We start from the raw sequence: 25,012 nt of genomic DNA on the forward strand, positions 1-25,012 counted from the left end.
AGTAGTGTCAAGAAGGCTCTCTTCACATGGGAACATACTACCGAAAAGTTCATCATCTGATGTCCAGAAACAGTAAAACAAATGTGGTTTGCTGTAATTTTTACTGTAATCTCAGTTTACTATTTCATTAGTAGTGTATATCTGCATGAGTTTTTATTTCTGTGCAGCAATCCTGATTTATAACTGCAGGAAAGCAGCAGTGAGCTGAAGTGTTTTGGACACTGGACGGGCAGCAGGTAGTGAATATTACGGAGCCTTTAACGCTGATGAAATTCAACTGTTCTACCACATTCAATCAATTTCTAGAAGTTTGACTGTAGAAGTTTGACTAAGTAAGTCAGTGAGTCTGCTAAAAGACTAGTAAAGTAAAAAAGTTGAAGAAAAAAAACACAGACCATACCAACGTTCAGTTTGCCTACATGACCGCACATCGATGATCAAGATCAATGCTTTTAAAGACTTTTTAGTGATTATAAAGAATCATCTGATTATTTTAGAAAAAAATATACAATGCAATGAAAATATAAAGCCTGTCAACTGGGCTGTAATTTAATGACACAATACACAACATCCTACTTGTGTTGTCTGAAATCTGTATCCTTGATTGCATGTCCTCCTATCCTTTACCAATGTTTAGTAATTTTTAATATATCAGTAACAAAATAAAAACAAAACAACATTTGTATAATACTGAAAATGGAATAATTTATCTCCATTACATTTATTTACCAAATCTTTACAAATGTCAAGGCAATTGAGAACAGGTCCAACCCATAGTTACAAACAAATCAATCATATGACCAGATTCAGATTCAATAACAAACACTCTGATTCACTCCCCGGGGTAATACAGTATAGTCTAATTCAGTTCATTAATGCTAATCACAATGTTAATAACAAGTTATCTATCTTAAGAAACACTGCTGATTATATTGAGTCAGTCTCTCATTTGGAGCAACCATAAGGTTATTTATTATCAGCAAAAATAATGTTAATTTAAAACCAAAACATACAAAAGGAAGAATGCTGAAATTTTCAGTCACCATGTCCAGGTGAAAAGCACTTTTTCCGACATTAATGAAATCCTTAGTCCCTGGAGTTCTGCCTGCCAAACACTAAACTAACAGCAATGACAGCTTAAGCACACAAACATGATGTATGAATACTACACTGTCAGATACAGGCAGTTTTGGACATAGGGGGCAGTTTGGAGTATAAACAAAAAAGAATAAAAAATGGTAGATTCTGCAATGTCAACAAAAGGCATAAAAACAAATGAAATGTTGCATAAAAGTCACGCATGTATGAGTAGGAGACCTGGACAACTACACAGCTGGATGAACTACACCACCCAATTGTTTGATTTCAGCAGCCGTTAAGCCTGAAATGAGCCAGTTCATTTGACGCTTTTCCAGACAGCACTGAAGTCATAGCTGGAAAGTCTTTCGGTAGATAATGAGATAATTTTTACCAATGCCCAAAACTACTGCTATCATAAAACCAAACAAAATACTAACTCTGTAAAATCATTTGGGTAGGCTACAGTGCTGTATTCAGCATTTACAATAATATTAACCATCTTTTTTCTAAATATAAACACCTTGATGGCAATTCTTTAAATTCGTCACCGTTGTCCACTGCTCCTTATGAAAAGCAGCCTCACACCCAACATAACCATGTTTCAGTTGTATGTCCTAAATCAGTGGGATTTGCTAAGAGTTGTACTCAATGACCAAACTACTACTATCAGCAACACAAGCTGATAATTGTGGATAATTCCGCATTTTCGGCATTAAAACAACATTACAAAGTATTCAACAGTAAATGTTGCTTTGATGTGTACTACTGATTTATTTTGATAAAAACAAATAAATAGACAAATAGTTTCATATCACACCCATTACCATAGCCTAACATGCATATTTCTAAACTGTGGGGGAAACTGGAGTACCTGGAGAGATATGCATGCAGAAAAGATGCAAAAGTCCATGGAGAAAGGAAAGTTTATTGTCATCATAATAAATAAAATCTCTTATCACAACCATGTCCCCCCATATACAGATTAAAGATACAACTACCCATCTCATATTGCAGTGAGGGGACTTTTACATAAAACACAATTTTCCATTGAGTCAACTTCCAAAGAAGGAACAAAACAGAAAATTCCACTCAACAGCTTTTCTGTGACGAGGCTTTACCAGAAAAAATGGTTGGATTGCTGACAGCAATAGTGCTTTCAGGAGAACCCTAAGCACAGAAATGAGGGTATTTTTCTAATTACATATAAAAAATAATAGGTTATCCAGCTTTTTTAAATAAATGTTATTGCTTACAAATATTGGATTTTGTTGAAGCACTACTTTTGCATTATATGTCTCATTTTCTCCGGTAGCAAGAGGAACATATACCTAACTTATTTTCAGTCAGCTTCCATGAGTAACATGTAACGGGGAGAACAAGGCAGAACAAGTTAAACTGAAGTCACCGAATGCCTTCCCCCCAGCCTGGTATTTTATTAGTCTCAGCAATGATTAATGATTGTGGCAGCTGTCAGGTTTTGACTGAGATACAAACTGCATGCCCTTACTTTGTCTGTTGCTGAATTTTTGTGAATGTAAACACATGTACATGGTTACAACACATTGGATAACTTTGACCTAAGGAACACAATGGTGTGTTTAAAATGACTATTACCATTAAAACCCACATTTATTTTGTTTTAGTGTATTTTAAGTCTCCAAATGTCTTATCACATCTCAAAGCACATGTATACACAAACACACGTACATAAAACAGAACAAGGTGAAAACCTTTCACCTTTCAACCTTCCTTCGGTCTGTGTTAGACATGCACAGCAAACAGATGGCCCGTAACACATCGGTGTTAGGTGTGTGAGACCCGTTCCCTCAATTTAAAACCAAACAACTGACAAAAAAAAGCTTTTGTGAGGGAATGCAGAAGGACATCAACATGCACAGCCTTTTGCCTTCTCTTCTATAAGATGTGTAAAGCAATACTGAGGCTGAGACTGCTCTAGTAACGTGGTGTGCCTCCTCTGATGCTGCACATATGCATCTTCTACAACACAAGTCTTACGATCAGCGTGTAAGAAACACTCAGTAAAACTGCTATAAGACACCCTGGACACACCTGCCACTTCAAACACACATAGCAAATATGTAAATGCACAGAGAGCACACAATGTCTAACTTATTCCAGATGCGGTACCTGTCAGCCTTCTTGCTGTGAGCACAACAACTTGCCAAGATTTATGTGCTTTTTTTTTTTAAGTGGCACTGTGTGTTCACTGTGTGACTAAATGAATAGTTGTAGGGATTTTATGTTTCCTAAGCATTTTGTCCACACCAAAACATTTTTGTAGTTTCACGACAAGTTAAAAAACATAATATTTTTATTTCATTTGTGTTGTCCAGTTTAGCATGGTCCTCATGTCATTTGGCAATTCGCTTCATTTAGTATTCTATTGAACAACAAGCACAAAGATTTTTATGCGGTAGAGGGGCAACAGGATCTTGAACCACTAGATATTGCAGCACCTCAATAACTTTCATCAAAGTGGATCTATAGGTTATCTAGTTCAAGTATCAGTCTATGCCAGAGGTCACTAATTTCCCTTTTCCACGGACTCCACTTGGCCTGGCTCTACTTGGCTTAGGCCATTTTGCGAGCATTTCGATCACAGTTTTATTTGTACCAGGCTGGCTGTTTTTGTACCTCCACAGGAAGTAGTGTGGCCAGAGCTGAGTAAGGTTGAAATGTGATGTGAACAGACTGCTGTTCACTGGTTGGTCATGGGATGAGGAGAAACAAGAAGGTTTTTGCCCAGGAAATGCAAGGAAAAGTTCAACTGAAAAGCGCAACATTAATTTTGACGACCGTCATGAACAGCGTGGGTCAAACCATAATATAATTTTACCATTTGCAAACAACAAACCATGCCTGATGGAAATAAAAGAAAAGGAGAAAGAGACTTCGGTTTACTTAAATATACGCAGATGGGCGTGCTGTATTTAATAGCCTAAATCAGATCAACGGATTCTGCGAGCCTTTCTATAGTTTTACACACACTGAAAGCTATTCAGTTTTGTCTCAAAAGAGTGTTCGATTCACAAAATTGTTCATAACTGGTATCTAATCTGGACACTGGACTATTACACACTTTCAATAAAGTGATTTTGTTTTAAACATAACATTCATGTGTTTGGTAATTGAGTTTATGTTATGTGCGTCATTGACAAACTTAGTTTGTGATTGGTGAAATCTTGATAAAAAAAGAAGAAGAAATTCTTAGCTTAGCTAAAATCTTGTCTTTTTCTCACTAATCTTTTTTGAGTTGTCTGGTGAACTGGATGTATCACATTCAGCGAAACTAACCAAACCTGACACAGTACTCATGTACTTAATTAAAACACTGCACAATGTGCTGCCATGGCCCAAGGACTGAACTGTAATTTAAAAAAAAAAAAAAAAAAAAAAAAAGCTGTGAACATTAAAAAAAAAACTGAAAGAATTTACAAAACCTAGAGAATGGTTGATCAATACCACTTTTTTAATTTCTGCAAAAACTACATTAAAATGTCCTTGGAAGCCAAATAAACAACACAGAGGTTGTTTAAAACGTTTACACATGACTGCACATCTGTAAGAAGAAGAAGATACTGGAGAGAGAGAAAAAAAATTACATATATAACAGAAAATCAGGGCTCAACTGGTAAGTTTCCAGAATATTTTCTCTATGAGGCAAGCTGGTTTCTTGAATATAGCTGTTCCTTTAGAGACAGTTTAGAGGTCAGCAGAAAGCTGTTCAGCACCTTGGGTCAACGCAATCAGTTCAGTTATGAAAACTTCAGGTTCTCTTGCATTGCTTTTGACAGCAATGTTAAGAATGAGTCCAAGTGCCTTGAAAAACAGATGAGCTTTTAAATAAAGACACAAGGACTCAGTGGGAAACAAGAATTGAGAGACAGTTAAGTAAATTAAAAGTTCAGCAAGAAGACAGGTAAACACAAACAGTCAACGGTACAGCATATAGTGAAGTGCTACAAGTAAGCCAGGATATAGCAGCATGTTGAGTATACGGTCTGTAAAGATTGAACATTTACAGGCTCCTAAAATAAATGATAGGACAAAACCGGAAGAAAGGTTCTCAGTACTTTAAGACAAGATATAGACTTTATAGCCAATGGGATACAGTGAAAAGTTAACACATATACTCATGATCAGACGGAGTTCTGCCACAATAGCTATGTTTCCATTGAATTGTCCTGCGAATTTTGACCAAACCTTTAAAATGTTGCAAAGCATAGTTTTGCAAAGCATAATCTCCCAACGCATAATTTCTCTTGAAGTCAACATTACGCATGGCTGTGACGAACAGGAAGTAGAATGTATCACACATCTGAGAAACATTAAGAGAGGTTTTCAGGAATGTGTTGGTATTGGGCAATTTGTAATTGTTTTAGTCATGTCAGCTAGTATTGGCAACGTTACAGGCAATTTGGAGACGTGGAGAATCTGTCATGTGACTACATCAGAACTTTTCGGCAAATGTGTTTCCATTTCCCGCTTTGCGCATTAACTTTTTTTTTTTTTGGGAAAAGCCAAAAAAAAATTTTTTTTTCGAAATTGAGGAAGTTGTTTCAAATTTTGCAGTTGCCATCAATGTTTTCTAATGCGATACTTTAAAATGCAAATAAAAAAACATTCATGGAAACATGTCTAGTGGCAGCAAAATCTGATGTTTGAGCACTCTTATAGGTGGTTTAAACGTTTCAGCCAATAAGATTTTCAAGTAAGCAAATGACCAGAGAATTTTAAACAAACCACGTTAATTTTCCTTCCACTTTATGCACTACTTTGTGCTTCTCTTTCACATAAAATCCCAATTAAGTACTTTAAAGCTTTTGATTGTAACATAAAAAATCTGAAAAGGTTCAAGATGTAAGAACACTTTAAAAAGCTGCAATTTTTTCAAAGATGTTGAATAGAGAAGTAAGCATCTCTTAAATGCATACCTGTTCCTTCCCTGTCTGAATGCACTCTTCTCTGCTTCCTGGTAATGGAGGCCAGTAGATCTGTGAAGGAAGACAAACAAAAAGGGTAAAGACTGAAAATAAACTTTATGAATTTGATGATTGACTATCTAATGACAGTGAAATCATACAATCATCGTATTTGACTATATTGCAAAAATGTAATTGCTTTGATGAAGCTAAGCAACTTACTGATAACAAGATAAACACATAAACAGCCTTGGCATCATTAAATGTGAATTTTCATCTAAAAAGATTTAACTTCAGATAAATTTGAAGTACTTTACCAAAGCATATCATACACGACATGTTTTTAATAAACAAAAGGTAAACTTTACAACAGGATTGCTAGAACTTTACACAATATACTACTGTTCAGAAACTATCACCAGTAATTACCTCCTAACTGAGGTCATTTTTGAAAATGGGCTTAAAAAATTTGAAAGGAAGCATAAATTTGTTTGTTTTAAATTCTCTTCCAGTTTTGCACCTCTGTTTGATAATTTGTGGTTCTTGGGAAACAAACATTAAGGCTGTATTAGGATCAGAATTATTTTAATGCTGAAATATTTAATTGTTCCTTGGTCTGAAAAGATGGCTGGAATCCACTTTCTCTGTACAAGGGTAAAGATAAGGTTGGAAAATTGTGCAATAAAAAACAAAACTATTTTGTAAACATCTTAAACTTGCCGATATCTGTTTAAAAGAGAAAGCTAATGCATATAAAGTTGAACTTTCTAGACTTTATCATTCAGGTTCCCACTGTAAACGTCCAAGACTGCCTTTCAAGGGGTGTGAGTGAGATAATCTGTTGGATTCCCGGAAACCATGCAATGAAAACTGTACCCCAGACACTGAGACTAGTTTTTCACTGCTTTCTGTAAATGTTATTTGAATTCTTGCTGTTTCTGAAAAGGGAAGTCCAAGCCTGCCTCTGTTGAAGTTCAGTGACATGGGCAAAACTGTTGCTTTGTGCTGACTTCTAAAGACAATAAGCATTTGTCTGGTCCAGAAGGAAACTGTCTTTGTTTTGGCTAACTGAGATAAAAGTAACCAGCGGGGGGAAAAACAAGTGATCCAGACTTGCATTTGTTTGGCTGACTGAGTTCAGAATGTGCATGGAGAACATGTGCATGTGTTTAGGGCCCAAGTTGCAGCTATAGGGACAGAGAGAAAATGAATGAGAAGCAGTAAAGTGCCTTGTTGGCCTTAAAGCTGAACCACATTCCCTTCTTGTACCAATCACATGGACTTCGTGTCAGCAGTAAAACTGTAAGGCACATTATATATCCTCTGACACGAACATGAAAATCATCAAAATCTTCCCAGTGGGCTTGCTGTAGATCAGAATAGCTAAAATGATATAACCCTGCATTTGAAGCATTCACACTTTATGTCTCATGGACATGAACGATGTGACAATTGAAAACAAAGAGGAACTATATCGACCTTATTTGCTCACTAAAAGGGATTCTTCAAAAGTGTACCTCTGGAAATCAGTCTTAACAGATTTTGTTTTCCCTATAGGGTAAAATTCAGTTTATGAGTATATTTAAAACCTAAACAAAATCAATTAAATTAAATTCATATCATATAAGATGATCAAACCCAGACCCAATGGTAGACCCTGGCTCAACTACTGAGATAAAATCCACTGGTGAGAATAGACATATGTACGTGACTAATTACCAGCTTACAAAGACACTTGATTAGTAGTGGAAGACTAATTTTTTATGCTTTGTTATTCGGTCAAACTAAATGCTATTAATGTGAGTTCAATTTTACTCAATTTCATTAACAGTACAATAAAGGTTATTACGAACTAAAAAGAAAATCAGCTCTTTATATCAGGTCTATAATAAAAGGGAAAACCCAACATGCCTCAGGGTGCTGATTTAGATAAAAGCTGTATTGCATATACAGTAGTATTGCCAAATGTTGAGAGGCTGTAGAGCATTATCACAGCTGTTTCCGTTGCTGTGCTTGTGTTTGTAACTTTCTGTGGAGTATTCTTAAACCACCAAGGTAATAAAAAGGATATAAAAGTGAAGTGCATTTATTCTTTAATTCATGAACTCTAGAGGCCTATCTTGTTACCTAGACCAGCTGTTAAAGTGTTTTTGCTGGAATAATTTAACAATCTTTATCCAAAAAATCCTATTTATACAAAACTAACCCAGGAAAAGCAAACAAAGTTTCAAGGCCATAATGCTATGTTTCTGGCCTGTCTGTCTGTCTGTCTGTCTGTCAGTCTGTCTGTCTGTCTGTCTGTCTGTCTGTCTGTCTGTCTGTCTGTCTGTCTGTCTGTCTGTCTGTCTGTCTGTCTGTCTGTCTGTCTGTCTGTCTGTCTGTCTGTCTGTCTGTCTGTCTGTCTGTCTGTCTGTCTGTCTGTCTGTCTGTCTGTCTGCATCCTCCCCATGCAGTCATTAAGGATCAGCCTACCTCAGCCACACTGGAATAAAGCTCATCACCTCCACCTTTTCCTCCGCCTTTATATACCAGACACTTACAAACAGATAGTGCCAGATTATTGAAAGCCTTGTGGCTCGAATATCTTGCTCTCTGTCTGCTCTGGCATTACACATCCAGTAGTAACCAAACTGTAATTTATATAAATTTTATGACAATGCTTTGTTTTCTGACTCAAAAAAGCTGCCTAAGCCACAGTGATATTGCAGAGACTGTTTAAATAATTACTTTACACAGTAGAAAGTATAATTTTTTTTTTTCAGATTAGGTTGATGATAGGCTTACATCATTGCTAGTTATGAATTTAACCAAACAATGATTTCATGAGGTGAACTCCATCCAGCTTGATGCAGAAAAGATGGAAATCTCTATTTTTCCATCTCAAAAATACATGGTTAAAGATCAGACCTTAACTAGACTGATTCTACATAAAGTCTATTCTTAAATCAGCCTATTACTACCATAAAACAATGCCAGTTTTCAGTGAAACTCTCAGCTTAGACTATAGTGACGGTTTCTTTGAGCATCTCATCCAGATGGCTGCAGCTCCTTCAAGACACTGCTGAGTCCCGATGAACTCTAGGAAAATGGGTCATGTCTCACCAGTCCTTAAATCGCATCACTGGCAACTTCTTTGTAAAATGATTAATTTTAAAATTCTGAACCATGTGGACACCTCAGTTCATCAGAGACATTTCAGCCAATGTTCCTAGGTTTATAACCAAAGAAAGAAAGGCAGCATTTTGTTTCCATGCTATTAAGCTTCGGCAAAAACATTCTGAAAACAAAAGATGTTAGGACATAGTTGGCTCCTTCAAATCTGGACTGAAGCATTACTGTTAAATGGCAACTTGCCAATAAAGTTGGAATGTGGCTTTATCTGTTCATTATAATGAATTTTGTTGTTTTAATGAAATTTGTTATGCCTCTGTTCCTCCAATTTCCTGTGAAACACTTTAATGATGGCCTGAATGACGCTTCATACTTGTTGCACTTTAATATACATCTCCAAGCATGGTAAACCTTTGGGAAATGTAGACTGCTGCTCAATGTCTAAACTGAAATTTGGATTTGCCACAATTCTCTTATTTCATAATTATATTGGAGAAAGTCATTGGATAAGTTGGCCTCTGGTACTTTTTTCAGAGACAGTTGCTTTAATGAGCCGATTTCTTCCAACAGTGAAAAGCAATTAGAAATGTGTTTTATGTCGAGCGTAATGAAGTTAAAATGAGGTGTCATCCAAATGGATCACATCTCTAAAGATCTTTATTTGCCATGATCCTGAATAATTCATACCAATGTGTCAGCATATCATAGGCTTGCCTCACTACAAACTCTGACCTGCCGTGTTTTACTAATAGTAATATACGGTTAAAATCCACCCTGCCCCCATTTTAGATCCCAGGGGTGTAAGTCAGTGTGTTGCAATACTCCATATTGTTTAAATTTCTCAGTTTGCGCACTTTAGGAAGTATAGCCAACCTCCACCTGCCACTCTTGTTCATTCATCATACTGTGTCTCTGCCTCCAAAACGTACAATTTTATTTTAAATGTTACCTTAATCTAGGGAGTAATGGCCTAGTGTTTAGAGCATTGTGCATTTCGTTCTGGGTTCGATTCCCAGAGACTGACACGCTCTGCTCAGGGCGTGCTCTATGGGTGCTGCACAGTGGAAGCCCACTGCACCCTAAGGGATGTGTTAAATGCAAAGAATAAGTTTTATTTGAATGTATGTGGCAATGAAAAATAAGGATGATGATTATTATTAACACTTGAATATTTAGAGATAGTTTTTTAACTACTGACATCTTTCCAGAGTGGGACACAGACACATCATTAAAACACACTGTCCTTTGACTTTAATCTGCAGCTGTCAATAAATTATACTGAAAAGTTCAGAGGATCCAGAAACAATACTTTAACATTCAGCCAATATCACAGCTATGACAATTGCCAAAGGTTTAATACACTCCATTCGCACATAAAATCCTGCAAATTAAGCATAAACTTTATCACAAGAAAGGCAAAACTAAGTTTAAGTTTTGTTAATATTGCAAAAACTGAAACAAAATTGGACAAAATAAACATGTTATTTGCTTTTAGATTTGTGCATTGAGACTGTGATGAATAAAGTTGCAACAGTGGTAAAATGTTGTTTGGTTTAAATATTGGACTGAATGACTAAGACCATTAAAACTCACTCAAAGAATAAGAAATGCGGTCTCCAAGGAGTGATTTTAACTTTCATCACACCCTCTGCTTTTATCAACACGCCAGTTGTAATACTGTATTCCTTTCAGGCAAAAGGATTCCTGTTGAGTTGAGCAACAGTAAGTGAGCCAGAACACATGCCATCACCAGAGTCACCAAGGTAGCACAGCGTACACTATTCAGTACACGTAACCAAACACTGGGCAAAATAAACCAGAGGTCTGAACCTGCAGAAACGTATAAGACATCTGCCTCAGCAAATCCTAGCTACAGCCCAGGAAAGAAACACGTTACATATTATTTATGCTACAATAACCAAAGTTATTAAAATCAAATACCAGTGTATACATTTGAGCATGGGGAATAGGAACTGTATTATATAAACATTCCCAATGAGGTATAGGATTAAGTTTGGTTTTCTTATAAATTATAAGAAGGGTATTTCTTGACTTGTGAACAATGTTGTTGTTTTCTCCTTTTTCTGTGTTATTAGATATTATTTGTGAGTATTGAATCAATATCTTCTGGTACCAAAACAGTGAGAGTATTTTTTTCCCTGAAATGGCAGCTCCATTATAAAAATCAATAAATAAATCATAAACAATAGAACAGCTTTAAAACGATTACTTATAGTGGTTTTAAAATGTTACTTTTCTAACTTCCTGTAACAGCAAGTTGTGCTGTTGTAGCATTGCTGCAGTAGCTACTGAAGCTTGGCTGTACATAAACAGAACCAAATGTCAGTCTGATTATAAAAATCTCTTTAAGAAGGTAGAATTGCTAAGTTTGATAGAAACACAGGTATTTTCTGAGTTCACCATGAGAGGAGGCAGAGAAACAAATTAGGAGACAGATATAAGTGACTAACTTCTATCCTCCAGTGAATTAAACTTCTCTATTCACACATTCAACTTGTGCCATTCAAGACGTTTCATAATTGTCAAAAAACACACATTCACACTCATGCATCTGTTGTTTCTGCTCCTTGCAGAAGCTCGCTGGGGATATCGTCTTCAGAAAGTTACCTTTGTTCACTAAAAACCATTCTAATGGAACACATGTGCGAAGGCTGCACTACTGTAAGGTGCAGTATGATACGTATATGCAATACATTTCCCCTTAACCATTGTAGAAACACATGTTGGTGAAATTAAATCCTGTTTAAAACTGAACTCAACCATTACCCTGAAGACATAGTGCAAAAAGAAAAAAAATGTGTGTGCCATTAAATGTTAAGTTTATTGTGTACTATTTCAGGGACTCCACCAGTAGTACCTAATTACATTTCAATCTTCTCATCCATGAGGCAAATAAAAAAACAAATAAACATGTCCCATTATAGTTCCACAGAGGGGAAATTTGTCTCTGCAGTTAACCCATCCCTTAGGGAATAGCGGGCTGCCTCACTGAATGACACACAGGGAGCAAGCTGTGGTTAAGGGTCTTACTCAGGTCCTCAGAGTGACAGACTGAGTTTTAAACTATTGACTTTGGCAGCCTCTCATGCTTGACTCCCTAACCACCAGGTCACCACTCCCACAGGTACAAACAAGATTAGAGCACTGTCTTACATGTGATAAGAATTGTTCACTATAGTATGTAATATTTGTATTTGTTCAATGGACCATTCCAATGCATAAATATGTTTTGATCTAAAGTGATTCTATGGTACTCTCTGGCGTTCGCTTAGCATTGTTGTTCTGCTGGAAGGTGAACTTCTGACCCTGTCTCATGGTTGTTGCAACCTCTAACACGTTTTCTTCCAGTATTGGCCTGTATTGAGCTCTGCCAATCAACTCTGAGCAGCTTCAGTCTTTACTGAAGAAAAACATCTATGTAAACTGATGCTGCCACCACCACATATGATAGTGGGGATGAGCAGTTTTAGCTTTCGGCCACACTTACCACCCATCTGAGCTGCTTGGCCGCTGTTCTTTATGCTCTCATTGTTGGGCCAGTCACCTTCGGTGGAGCCATATCTTTGTAGAATCTCAGTTTGCCATACTCCTTGTTACTTCTGGAGGATCGATTGGGCAGTGCTCAATGAGATTTTCAAAGCTTTGAGTTATTGCATTTATAACCCAGCTCTTCTTATTTCTCCAGAAAATTCTCTGTTAGCTGTGTTTCCTGGTGTTCTTGATTCTCTTTGTTCATAAATGTTCTCTGTCTCTGAGGTATTCATTGAACTGTTACATTTATACTGAGATTATATTCCACCCAGGTGGACTCTACTCATTAGCAAGGTGTGTTATGCACTAGACTTTATTTAGAGATATCAGAGTATAACCCGAGTACAAAACATGTTGCGCTTCTCGGAGTTAAATAAAAAAAAATAAAAATAAATAAAAACAAACAAAATGGAAATCATGCATCCTTTTACTTTAACTTCTTGGTTATGCACTACTTTGTGTTGGACTATCAGACGCAATTTCAATAATGTATACATTAAAATTTTTGGTGATGAAATTTTAAATGGTCAGACCAATTGAACCCTTTTGAAGGCATTTTCTTTAAAGTTTATTTAACATTAATGCTAAAATATTACATCACTGCATTGTCTTGGCTTCTATAGATTGTCTTGACAGCAAGTCTTTGGATATGAAATAATGTAATACATGATGAGTATTTTAGGATTCCGGCTTTTCGGATATATCAGGTGTCTTTGCTGTTATGTGTGTAACTGATAAATACTGAAATTATTTATGAGGAGCTCCACCTTTACAGCTGTTAAGGCATTGGGAAGATACAAATGTTTGGCAAAGGAAGAGAGAGATAAAATCTATCATGAAATAGACTAGAAGGCAATTATTCATTGAGTGAGACAGAGTAATGCCAAGATATATACTGTATATACTGAGTAAAGTAAGCATTGGTGGACTGCTATAAATTTACCATATAAATTTGCAATCCCGTCATCTTTTGCTGTTTATCTAAAAAACGATCTTTTGGTGACCTGTTTAATATTTTCCACATTTCACCCATGATGCAACCGCACTAATATAAAATGATATGTCTGCTCAAGTTTGACCCCCCCCCCCACACACACACACACACATACACACACCCTATTTATGCATGATTTATAGTAGAGTACACTTAAACAGATGTTCAGCATAGAAAGAAAAAAACTGAACCCACAGTGTCTCATTACTCATATATCATCATTCTACAGATTGAGACCAGTTGCAGAATGACTGCAACTTATATAAATATGTGACTCAATATGCAATGAAAATATCCAATACGATGCTACATCAATCTTTGCTGCAGAAAACTTGATATGTACAAACATTTTCAACAGTGACTGTTTAAAGCATACTCAAACCTCACCTCTTTGGATTCGCTGCTGACGGGACTCAGCAGGAGAGAGTATAGAACGTCTTTGCCTCCCAGGAAGAGCCGATCACGATACTCATCAAGAAAGACAGCACTGAGAGAGAGTTGGCCATCATGGCCACTGAAGACGGACGACCTGTTGGTGGACAGCAGGTCTGCAGAGAGAACATAACAAAACAATTAGGAGTGACAATTAGTGTGGCATGGTTGAAGGAAGGACAGATACATTTCATCACCTGAATGGTTTTCTTGAGATGCAGCATTATTTTATGCTCACATCACATGTTTTGGAACATAAACATGCTCTCAGCTTTTGCGAAGAGACATGGATGCAATTATCTAAAAGCTCAGTTCAACATATGATGCATCTTCGTTTTCAGGGTTATGAAGTTAAGTATGAAGTGTTAAAACAATTTCCAGATGGTCCTTCAAGCATTATCCCTTATTGTTTTCAGTTTTATCAATGTATTAGGCAAGGGAAGTTTATTTATATAGCACTTTTCAGTAACAAGAAGATTCACAGTGTTGTAGATGAACAGAAAAATATTACAGAGGGAAATATTACATAAGACATTAACAAACATACAGAAAGCATAAAATCACAGTACTTAATTGTTTTTATTTGTAATTAAAAAAAGCTATTTATTTCTGATCTAAAGTAATTTTGTCCAACTTTTCTAAAGCTACAGCTAGAATAACTTCTTTTGTTTAATTTTTTCACTGGAATAAGCTTCATCACTGAAAATTCAAAGCTTAAATGTTTCTATTCATACATTAACAATGTCCTCAAAGTTACAACTTACAGTCTCTGATCTGACCTTTCTAAACCACAGCTAAAATCTGAAAACTGTTTCTATTCTATTCTGTGGTCGATGCAATATTTTTATCAGTATTTGGATCAGGATCCGGATTTCACTCCTGCACTGCGTCCCACCTGTGTTACAGTATGTGATCTGCATGTGGGTGAGCTTGTACCTTATCAAGGTGTTTAATGACATCCATATAAATACAGACTGTGGAAGAACCACCGTGCTGGTACTATTGGACCTTAGTGCAGCATTTGATACTGTCGATCACTCCATTCTGTTAGAACGCCTGGAGAACTGGGTCGGCCTCTCTGGTACAGCTCTCCACTGGTTTAAATCCTACTTAAAGGACAGGGACTTTTTTGTATCAGTAGGTAACTTTACATCAGAGATGACAAAAATCCCATTTGGGGTTCCCCAAGGGTCCATTCTGGGTCCCCTCCTTTTCAATATCTACATGCTCCCTCTAGCCCAGATAATAAAAAATAACAACATCAGCTACCATAACTATGCAGATGACACACAGCTATACATCACCATGTCACCAGGTGACTATGAACCAATTCAGGCACTGAGTAAATGCCTAGAAGAAATCAATACGTGGATGTGCCAAAATTTTCTCCAATTGAATAAAAACAAAACTGAAGTAATAATATTTGGACCAATAGAGGAAAGATCAAAAGTTAGCACACAGCTTCAGTCGCTTCAGCTAAAAACCACTAATCAGGCCCGAAATCTGGGAGTAGTGATGGACTCAGACCTGAACCTCCAAAAGCATCTAAAGACAGTTACAAGGTCGGCTTTCTATCACCTGAAGAACATTTCTAGGATTAAAGGACTGATGTCTCAGCAGGATCTAGAAAAACTAATCCATGCGTTTATTTTTAGTCGAATTGATTACTGCAACGGTGTCTTCACAGGTCTGCCTAAAAAGTGGATCAGACAGCTGCAGCTGATCCAGAACGCTGCCGCCCGCGTCCTCACTAAGACTAAGAAAGTAGAGCACATAACACCAGTTCTAAAGTCCTTACACTGGCTCCCTGTATCTCAGAGAATAGACTTTAAAATACTTCTGTTAGTCTATAAATCCTTAAATGGCTTAGCTCCTAAATACATCACAGACTTGTTATCAGTGAATCAACCCTCCAGACCACTCAGGTCTTCTGACTCCAGCCTGCTCTGCGTACCTAGAACCAGAACCAAACACGGAGAAGCATCATTTAGTTCCTATGCTCCAATTATCTGGAACAAACTTCCAGAAAACTGTAAAAGTGCGGAAAGCCTGAGTTCTTTTAAATCAAGATTAAAAACACATTTGTTTAAAATTGCCTTCAACTGTCCTAGTTAACTGAATCACCACTTTTTTGTTCTATTTTCTATCTATATTTTATTCCTACTTGCTCTTATTCTGTTTTATTTTGCTATATTTTAATCATGTAAAGCACTTTGCATTGTCTTTGTACTGAATTGTGCTATATAAATAAATTTGCCTTTTGCCTTTTTTTGCCTTTTGTAGGGTATTTGTGTGTGTGTGTGTGTGTGTGTGTGTGTGTGTGTGTGTGTGTGTGTGTGTGTGTGTGTTTGTGTGTGTGTGTTATACTGTGAACTGTGGCAGATAGCTCTCGCAACCAAACTCTGACAGTGAAACAACATTATCAGGCAGTCCATCAGTGCTCTGCTCCAGGTCACAGATGTCACAGAGCGTCTTGTTTACATGACATCCTGGATAAATTAAGATTTTTTTTGCCTTTCAAGGCTGTCGTGGAGGCCAAATCCTGATAATAGCATTTGTTTTGGGAAGGCAGACTCTTGTTTATCTGTTAGCCTTACAGTCTTACTGGTACATCTCAATGGCGATTCCATTATAGCCAAAATTGTGGTCAGACCACTTTGGAACAGCAGACTGAGAAGTCATGAAGTTACTTGTAAAGACAATGCCACATTAACCCCTCTAGATTAAATCCTACATCAGAGAACCAAAACTACAGTATGTCTGATCAGGTAAGTGTCACATCTTATGTTTATTTTATTTTAGATTATGCACACATGCAGGGTCGATATGCACCAAGTGCTGTATATTCACCTGAATATATTCAATATTCAATATATCTCAAATTAAGTTAAGACTTGGATCAAAACTTACATGGTGTTGCTTTAAATATTAACAAATAACCATTTAGTTATTTGCTAATAGAGATATTAGCAAATAACTAAATGGTTATATTGCAAAGAGATATTCTTTGTTTCCTGATATATATTTACTCTCTGGAAAAGGGGCTCCTTGAAACAGAAGAAATGCATCTTTCTGCTTAAATCAAAACATCAGAGGCCAGATTCAACATTGTAACGACAAAGCTCACCAACTTTCAGGGAAACTATATAGTAAAGCAAAAGATGTATCTGCTTTCATCCTTCGCCACTTCACAAAATTAGGTAAAGAAACTCTGAGGTTACCCCCTTAATCCACACCATGAATATATCCTTCTCGTTAAAATATGAGGGACAAATGAAGAAAAATAAATATTTCATCTAAACTTTGAATGACTAATAAAGTCAAGATAAAAATTTAAGAAATATGATAATTTATTCAAGTCAAAGTATGAAGGGAACTTTAATCCAGAAGCAGATTCAGTCTCAAAAATTTTATTTAACAGCTCTGCAGGTGTGGTAAAGATAAGGTGCCTTTAAGTTCAGACAGACACAAGGGGTCTCCTCTAATCATCGAAAAACCAGTACTTGTCACAAGCATGTCTCACATCTGCCTCTTCAATCTTATCTATTTGTCTCGCTTCTTCTCTTTAACCTTTTAACACTTTGACTCTTTCTCCTTCCGTCAAGATAAAGACACAAGGTGCTTGTGAGAAGATGTCAAGGGACTGCCAAAGGAGTTGCGGGTCTGAATCGGCTTTCTGCCCGTCTCTCATCACTCTCCCTCTCACTCAACCCAGTACACCCGGGCTAACATGCTCATGCAAACACGGGGATGGTGAGAATGGGGCTTGAGTCACTCAGCACCCGGGGAGGCGTACTGACAGAATGAAGCTCGAAGACCCTGTCAAACCTTGTCCATCACTGGGGCTTTGCAGGCATACACACTGGATCTGTTTTTGTTAGAGATCTCTATTTCTCACACTTTTGAACTTCCACACAGGGCCACATACATCCTACTATGCCTGCAAGCTAATATTATTAAATTTATTTCAAGTCAATTTGCTTGTTTTAGAACCAATGATTTATTGTATTAGCGACCTGCCATGCACCTCTATCCAACCACCTGATATGACTCAAGCAAATGCCAATTAACAGAAGGGTTATGCGGGTATACAGTGCCTTGTAAAAGTAAATATAGCAGAAAGAGTGAGGAAAATTTTGTTTGGTATTTTTTTTTATTTATTTATTTTATTTTATTTTTTGCAGTGCTTCTTGGCAACAAATATTATACCGCTGTAAAAACTGTTTATTTCTCTTGAAATTATGCCACATTTGTAAGGAAAACGTATTTGTGTGCTGAGTTTCAAAGTTGGGTATGAGTGTTGCTCCCATGAAAATAGAAATCTATACAGCTTATATTTATTCACTCTTGCCGGTGTCATTTATTGGCTTGGATGAAGTTTAAAGAAACGAGATATTGTGGCAATATAACAGTTTAGCCATTTAACAAACAGCGGTCTCAGTAGTGCATGGGAAAAGCATAAAAAAACCAAAGCAGCCTGGCACATCTGTCTCAGCCTGGTCTCACACTGCTGTAAGATGACATCCAATTCTTCAAAAGCATTTGATACGAGTCAATGTGGTTTTATTGGTCATTCTGGTACAAACTGCACAGCCACACTGATCCAACAGATGTTCAATGGGATTAAGGTCAGGGCGGCAGACACACCATTCCTTCCTCTACCCTCCCTAATTCTGGTGATAGTCTGTGACAAACTCCACTCTATATGAGCAAGTGTTGATATCTTGGATGACAGTTAGAAAAAAATCAGTCTTAGACTATAGATATACAGGATTCCCACTAGCTTCTAAATCAAATGTTGATGTCTCTTGACAATGAAACTGCTTCTAATGACAACAAGCCTTGTTTACCCAAGGAGGAAAATGCCATCTCACACGATCACACTGCCTCCACCTAAATTGGCACTGGGAGATAGAATTTGCAAAGTTTAACAGTGGTATGGCTCACATACTCAACTCTGCTGCTAATCCCACAAATACTAAAACCACAATCTATAAGAATCCATGTTAAAACAAAGAAACAATTATCCAAACTCAGATTTCCTTACTTTCTGTGTGAAGATATACACTGAATGTTTAAAATCATGCCATGTTACAGCCACAGTTTTTTTTTTTCTTTTTTTTTTTTTTTTTTGGGTTTAATGCAATGCTCCAATATTAAGTTGTGCACAATTATGAAAGGAAATAAAATGGATCTATGTTTTATTTGGTTTTATTGTGACAAAATGTGATAACCTTCAAGACGTAGGAATAATTTTGCAAGGCACTGTAACTGTTGGCAAATAGGGACTTTATCAAGCTTTCCACGTGTGTCAACTCATGGGGAGTGGTGGCTTAATGGTACTTGCACCCTCAAAAGGCAGCAAAATTCCCTGATTCAAATTCCATAGCCTGCCACACTGGGTCCTTGAAGAAGACCCATAGCCACTCCCTGGGCACCACACAGTGGCAGCCCACAGCTCCCAAGGCATGGGTCAAATGTAGAAGAAAAAATCATGCAAGGATAAATAAATATGAATATTACCACAGTGACCAAGCTTGGGATTTTAAGAAGAAGAAAAAAAATCATACGTTAATAACTTCTGATATAATGTTAACTTCTGATAACGGGGCACGGTGAAAACAATAACAAATCCAAAACATAAAATTAGAGAAAAGCTTATATATGAAATGAAATGAAAGACAAAGTGGCTGTTAGGAGAAGCACAAAGCCAGAAAATAACGAGGACTAAGAAAATGTTATAGAGTAAACCAGAAGACAGAGTGCTGCCTAAAGGACTGAGAGTTAAAATAGGTATTGTGCAGAAAGATAGTAAAGGAAAGAAATGTTCATCTTACTTTGTCTTAGATGCTGAAGATTTGTCACTGAATTATCATCTCTTATTGCATTTATGTTTAACAGCCCTTTGAGTGTTGCTTTTTTAATGTTTTCCAATCATATTATATCAAGTATATTTTGCTGATTGTATGAATAAATGTGCTATCAGAATTGTTAGGAAATTATTGTACACCTTCACATCCAGACTATGAATTTTAGGTATGTCCAGTAAAACCTCGGTTTGCTTTTACAGACCAATCCTAGATGCCTATAAATATCTTCTTTGTGGCCATACACACGAGACCACGTGGAAAAGAAGATAGGTTCTATCTAAGAGTGGAGTTTAGTATTTTCAAACACGAATACAGTATTGCTGTTGGCATTTTAATTACCTAGATCTGGTTTCTATCTGGTTAAGCATCTTAATAAAAGAGTGACTGAATACAAGTCTCAAGATAGACTATGTGGTACATCAGCTTGTAACTTATCTTTGAATTCAGCTTAAGCCATTTTGTTTCACAGTAATCATTTTCTTAACCCACTGTGAGTATTGTGTTCAAATTAGGGATGCACACAAATAATTGACTTTCAATTAATTGTTGATTAATGGTTAATTAGATTAATGTTTGTTCCATTCCAATTTAACTGATAACGTCCGCGTTGACTGATCTTCTTTCAGTGTTGGCCACCATCCAGTAGAGGGCGTTGCCAGTCATTCTGAACAGAGCTAGACCACAGTAGTTTTAGAGAAAAAAGTAACGGCAGAGGCAGCATGAAGTGGTCCAAACGGAGTCCGGAGTGAGATTATGTTTGCAATGTTAATGATGACAAGGACGCAAAAGGCTCTTTATACAGTTCTGTTTTTAAATATAAACACTCAACAAGCTCCTTAAGTTGTCGGCTAAATAGCTCTCTTTCAGCCGGGCTGCATGGGGTAGCAGAGTCAACTTCTCAACCAAAACACACTGATGTGCTCAGAAGGCAAGGATGTGATGACAAAAAAGGCGGAGAGGATTACACAAAAAATTGTAACATGATAGACAAAGGCATGATGCCAAAAGCACGATTGATGGTGAAGGATTTTCTGGGGATTATTAGTGATTCATATATGTCATTCTATTCAACGTATTTGTTTCTATTCAGTAATCTAATGGGTTCCTGTTTTGTTAAATTGAATATATATGTCCCAGTTTAATAATGGGTGATAAAAAAATAAATAAATTGTGTTTAATCAGTTAGTAGTTAATACAGGTGGCATGATCAACAGTAAAAATATCACGATGGGCCTCTTTTAAAATTCAGCATATTAAAATTGCTGAATTAAAAATAAGAATAAATGTTATAAAAAGAAGTCCCTCTGGATACAAGAAAAAACTAGGGTTTTTAAGGAAATGGCCACTTTTCAATTAGTCTTTTGTCGATGGATAAGCTCAATCAGCTTTAGATAAATGTATTAATCAATAACTTCCATCCCTATTTTAAATATTTAAAAAAAAATCATGTGAGCACTAAATGTTTGTGTATAAAGAACATAGTCAGAGTTCAGCCAAGATTAGGCTCCATGGCTAAATGTTTTGGATAATCTATTTATTTACCTCAGCCGTTAATTAAATGCTGTGGTTCCATCGTAAAGTTACCTTGCAAATATACAGACTCCACCAGGTATGCATGGTATGTTTTAGAAGTCTGTGAGAAGCAATTTTTCACCACAAGCACTGTGACATAGGTTCCAGCTGATGAAACATTTAAAAAATTAGATATGGAGTGTTAAAACCTTCATCCTACTATAGTGTATCTGCTGCATGTTTCAGTGGCATGGGAAGATGTGGTGCCTTACGAAAATAACACTCCAAAATCACCTCCATATGCATCTGACACCATAGCAGATGGAATCTGAACTCAAACGGAGTCAGACTGCCTTACATTTTTACACAATAATCTGTGTTATATACTACTTTTATATTGAACAAAATCCACTTTCTTTCCTCAGGTGTTTTTGTGCAGAGTCCTTGTGAAAGAGTTTGTTCCTATGCCAACAACATCACATAAATAAAAGTTTCCTCTTCAGACAACTTAATCACAGACTGTAATTTGATGGTAAATGGACATGCATACTTTATAAGTAGATGAGAAACGAGTGGGAAAAAAAACGGTTAAACCACAGGAACGGTGGAACCGGTAAACCGGCCCATGCCTAATGTTGACACGGCACCAGGAGAGACTAAATTCAACTGTTATCTGCACACTTTTTGACTTCTGTGGGAATGTTTTTCCCGTACATTCATGCTATTGCACAGTATTTTACACCATCCTGTGAACTGAAGGCTACCTGCCTTTTTGACTTGATCATCAATTCACTTGAACATCCTCATTTTTTGCTAATGACTATTTGCATACTTTTTAACTTCTCAGGAGGTGTTGTTGGTTAAATTTAAATTAAACGTTATGTCTTAATTTCTGTCTGTGTGTGTGTTATGTGTGAATCTGTGTGAATTTTGAGCCGGCTTCTCACCAAAATTTCATACATAATGGCAAGATTCTTGATTCCTAGAGACTATGAGTAAACAACAAGCTGCATTTAAGAGCTAAAAAAGTGGGTTTTGATTTTCCCTTTAAAGGAGAGGACATTCAGTGTACCTTTGACCAAACTCATGGTTTATATCCTTGATCTGTTGTAGCATTAATCTCCCTGAATTTATCCTAAACTCATTTGGATACATAAGCAGATTCCTGTTTGAAGTCCCCTCTTCCGCTCCACCTTTAAACCTCATAAATCACTCATTGATATATACACATCTCTCTCCAACCAAAAGCAAGAATGTAAGCACATAAAGTACATCACACACAGACACAAAAACAGCCAAACAGAGGAGGAAAGGTGAGCTAACAGCTTCCATCTGTGGCTTGTTATCACTCCAGCAGCTCACCACTTCACTGCTTAACTCACGCCAGCATCTAACCTCTCACAAACCCTTCTTCGTCTCCTGTTGATTTTCCATCTGCACCTCTTGTCCTTCAATCCCTTCCCTTTTTCTAGTCTCCATCATGCTCTGTATATTCATCTTTCAAGTCCTGTCTCATTTTTTCTCTTCTCTTGAAGTCGTTTTTAAATACCGTATCTGTAGTTTCATCTCTCCCGTCTGTCTATATGTCTTCCTGACTCTCTCCCCTTTGCAAGCCGATCCTTTTCCCTTTGTGTCTTTTTTTACCATCTTGTGCCTGCAGACCATATATAGCTGCAAAGTTCTGACAGCATCCAAGGTAAAACATCTGTCTTCAATGTGTATCACTTCCCTGCAGGCAGCAGGCCGACGCTGCATCCACAAACAGCCGACGTGCCAAACCAAAGCGACAGGCGAAGCAGCATCTGGTTTCACTGTGTCTAACCTAAGCTTTTGCATCTCCCCGTCGCGAGATCTGCAAAGATGTTTATGCAATAATTTATTCAGTGTTCTGCTTAGTCAGCCTGCCGTGGTGAGATGCCTGTCAGATCTGGCGGAGGGACATGTGGACATCTTACTTACTTCTGCGGTTTGCGGTTTTTCTTTGATGTGGGAGCTTACACGATCTCTCCATTACGCAAAGAACAATGAAATGTAATCAAACTTCTGAATAAGCATTAGAAGAAATGGGTTATGATGAAAATGACACCAACAAACATTTGAGTTTTCCTCCAAATTAGTTTGAAATGTTTAATCTGGAATCTCTTATCCGCGGCTGTTTTTATTTTCCACCCTTTCTGTGTTTGTGTACTCTATTCTCTGTGTAGATGTCCTAACGATGTTATGATTTGCTTTGACAGTCTAAAAACATGCAGCTTAGGGTCTCTGCTAACACTAGATGGCATGCAGAGTCATGTAAATTTTATCCTAACAGGACTCTTATAAATTGAATGACAAAAAAAATTGATGTGCCAGAAAACTCCTAAATCAGCCAATATGGAGTTCACCCTAAATAAGTGTTATTTATTTTACATTTGTTATATAGTAGGGCAAAGACCCCCAAATAAAGTTTAGGAAATATGATCACTAGAAGTCTTCCACCATGGCGATCCTGCAGTTAATGGTGCACTGCCCCTTCCCCACCTGTCGCGATGCATTGCAAGTCAGCTGTCTGAAAGAAGGCTACTATACATTATTCTGGCATACAAAATGTTTTTTGGCTTTCTCGTGGTATTTTGTTTTATTGGTTTCGTGTAATATTCTGATCTTAAATGTTGTTCTCCAGTAGCTGCCAGTGGAAAATCATCATAACTAACTGGAAAAAGAGACTTTTAAACATCCCTGCGTGTAATGTGCTGTCCCTTTTAAAATACAAATATCTCTACAATGTGCAAAATATAATGTAATAAAAAATGTGTATGTGTAAATGTGTGCACATTGGGTGTTTGTTTATGTGAGAGTGCAGCTGTCATTGCACTGTAAAACTGCAAATGCAGAATCATTTGGATCTTCCAGAAGTGTAGACGGTGCTTTAGTTTCCCAGCATTCCTGATGAGCAATACTCTTAGGGCCCTTTGTTTTCCAGACATCAATCTGACCTCTGTTCTTCCTCTAAACAGCTATTATTAGTAATTTTGAAAACTGATTAAATGTCTTCCTGGCAATTGCTTAGAAGCTTTCCAACATCCCCTTCCTGTAAACAGACATACAACATTTTTGTATAACTGCTGCTTATATAATTTTGAAATTTGACAGTTCACCTGGCTTTTAAATTAGCATTTTCTACATTGACTATGAATAACAAACAAACAGTTATAAACAACACACTGACATCTGCCTAACAGCCTTATGGCTTCAAATAATGCTATTGTTTTTGCATGTTCTGGGTTTTGGGTTTTTATTTGAATCTAATGTGATATTTTCTGAGCACCTTCTATATGCCGAATTAGTTCAGCTGCAACTACTCAATTATGTCATCTTTCAGCATAGACTGAAGGGATTTATTGTTGTATTTCTGAATTTGCCTCGTGTTCCCTGCATGTTTGTGCAAAACCCAAACAAAGCTGAAGTAATAATTTTTGAATCAATGGAAGAGCAATCAAAAGTTAGTACACAGCTGCAGCTGCTTCATCTAGTAACCA

General features: G+C 36.9%; 1 protein-coding gene across 4 annotated transcripts in view; it reads right to left on the reverse strand.

Moving 5' to 3' along the window:
* The window catches only part of sema3bl (sema domain, immunoglobulin domain (Ig), short basic domain, secreted, (semaphorin) 3bl), an 86,569-nt gene that overhangs the window by 42,514 nt on the left and 19,043 nt on the right, over positions 1-25,012 (reverse strand). For all 4 annotated transcript variants that reach the window (XM_036135420.1, XM_036135414.1, XM_036135405.1 and 1 more), the window contains exons 2-3: positions 14,068-14,228; positions 6,036-6,095 (exon numbers count right to left, since the gene is read on the reverse strand). In XM_036135420.1, coding sequence (XP_035991313.1) covers positions 6,036-6,095; positions 14,068-14,228 — 221 coding nt within the window. The remainder of the gene's footprint in view (positions 1-6,035; positions 6,096-14,067; positions 14,229-25,012) is intronic.

This window comes from Fundulus heteroclitus, chromosome 1 (assembly GCF_011125445.2).
Source record: "Fundulus heteroclitus isolate FHET01 chromosome 1, MU-UCD_Fhet_4.1, whole genome shotgun sequence".
Taxonomy (NCBI): domain Eukaryota; kingdom Metazoa; phylum Chordata; class Actinopteri; order Cyprinodontiformes; family Fundulidae; genus Fundulus; species Fundulus heteroclitus.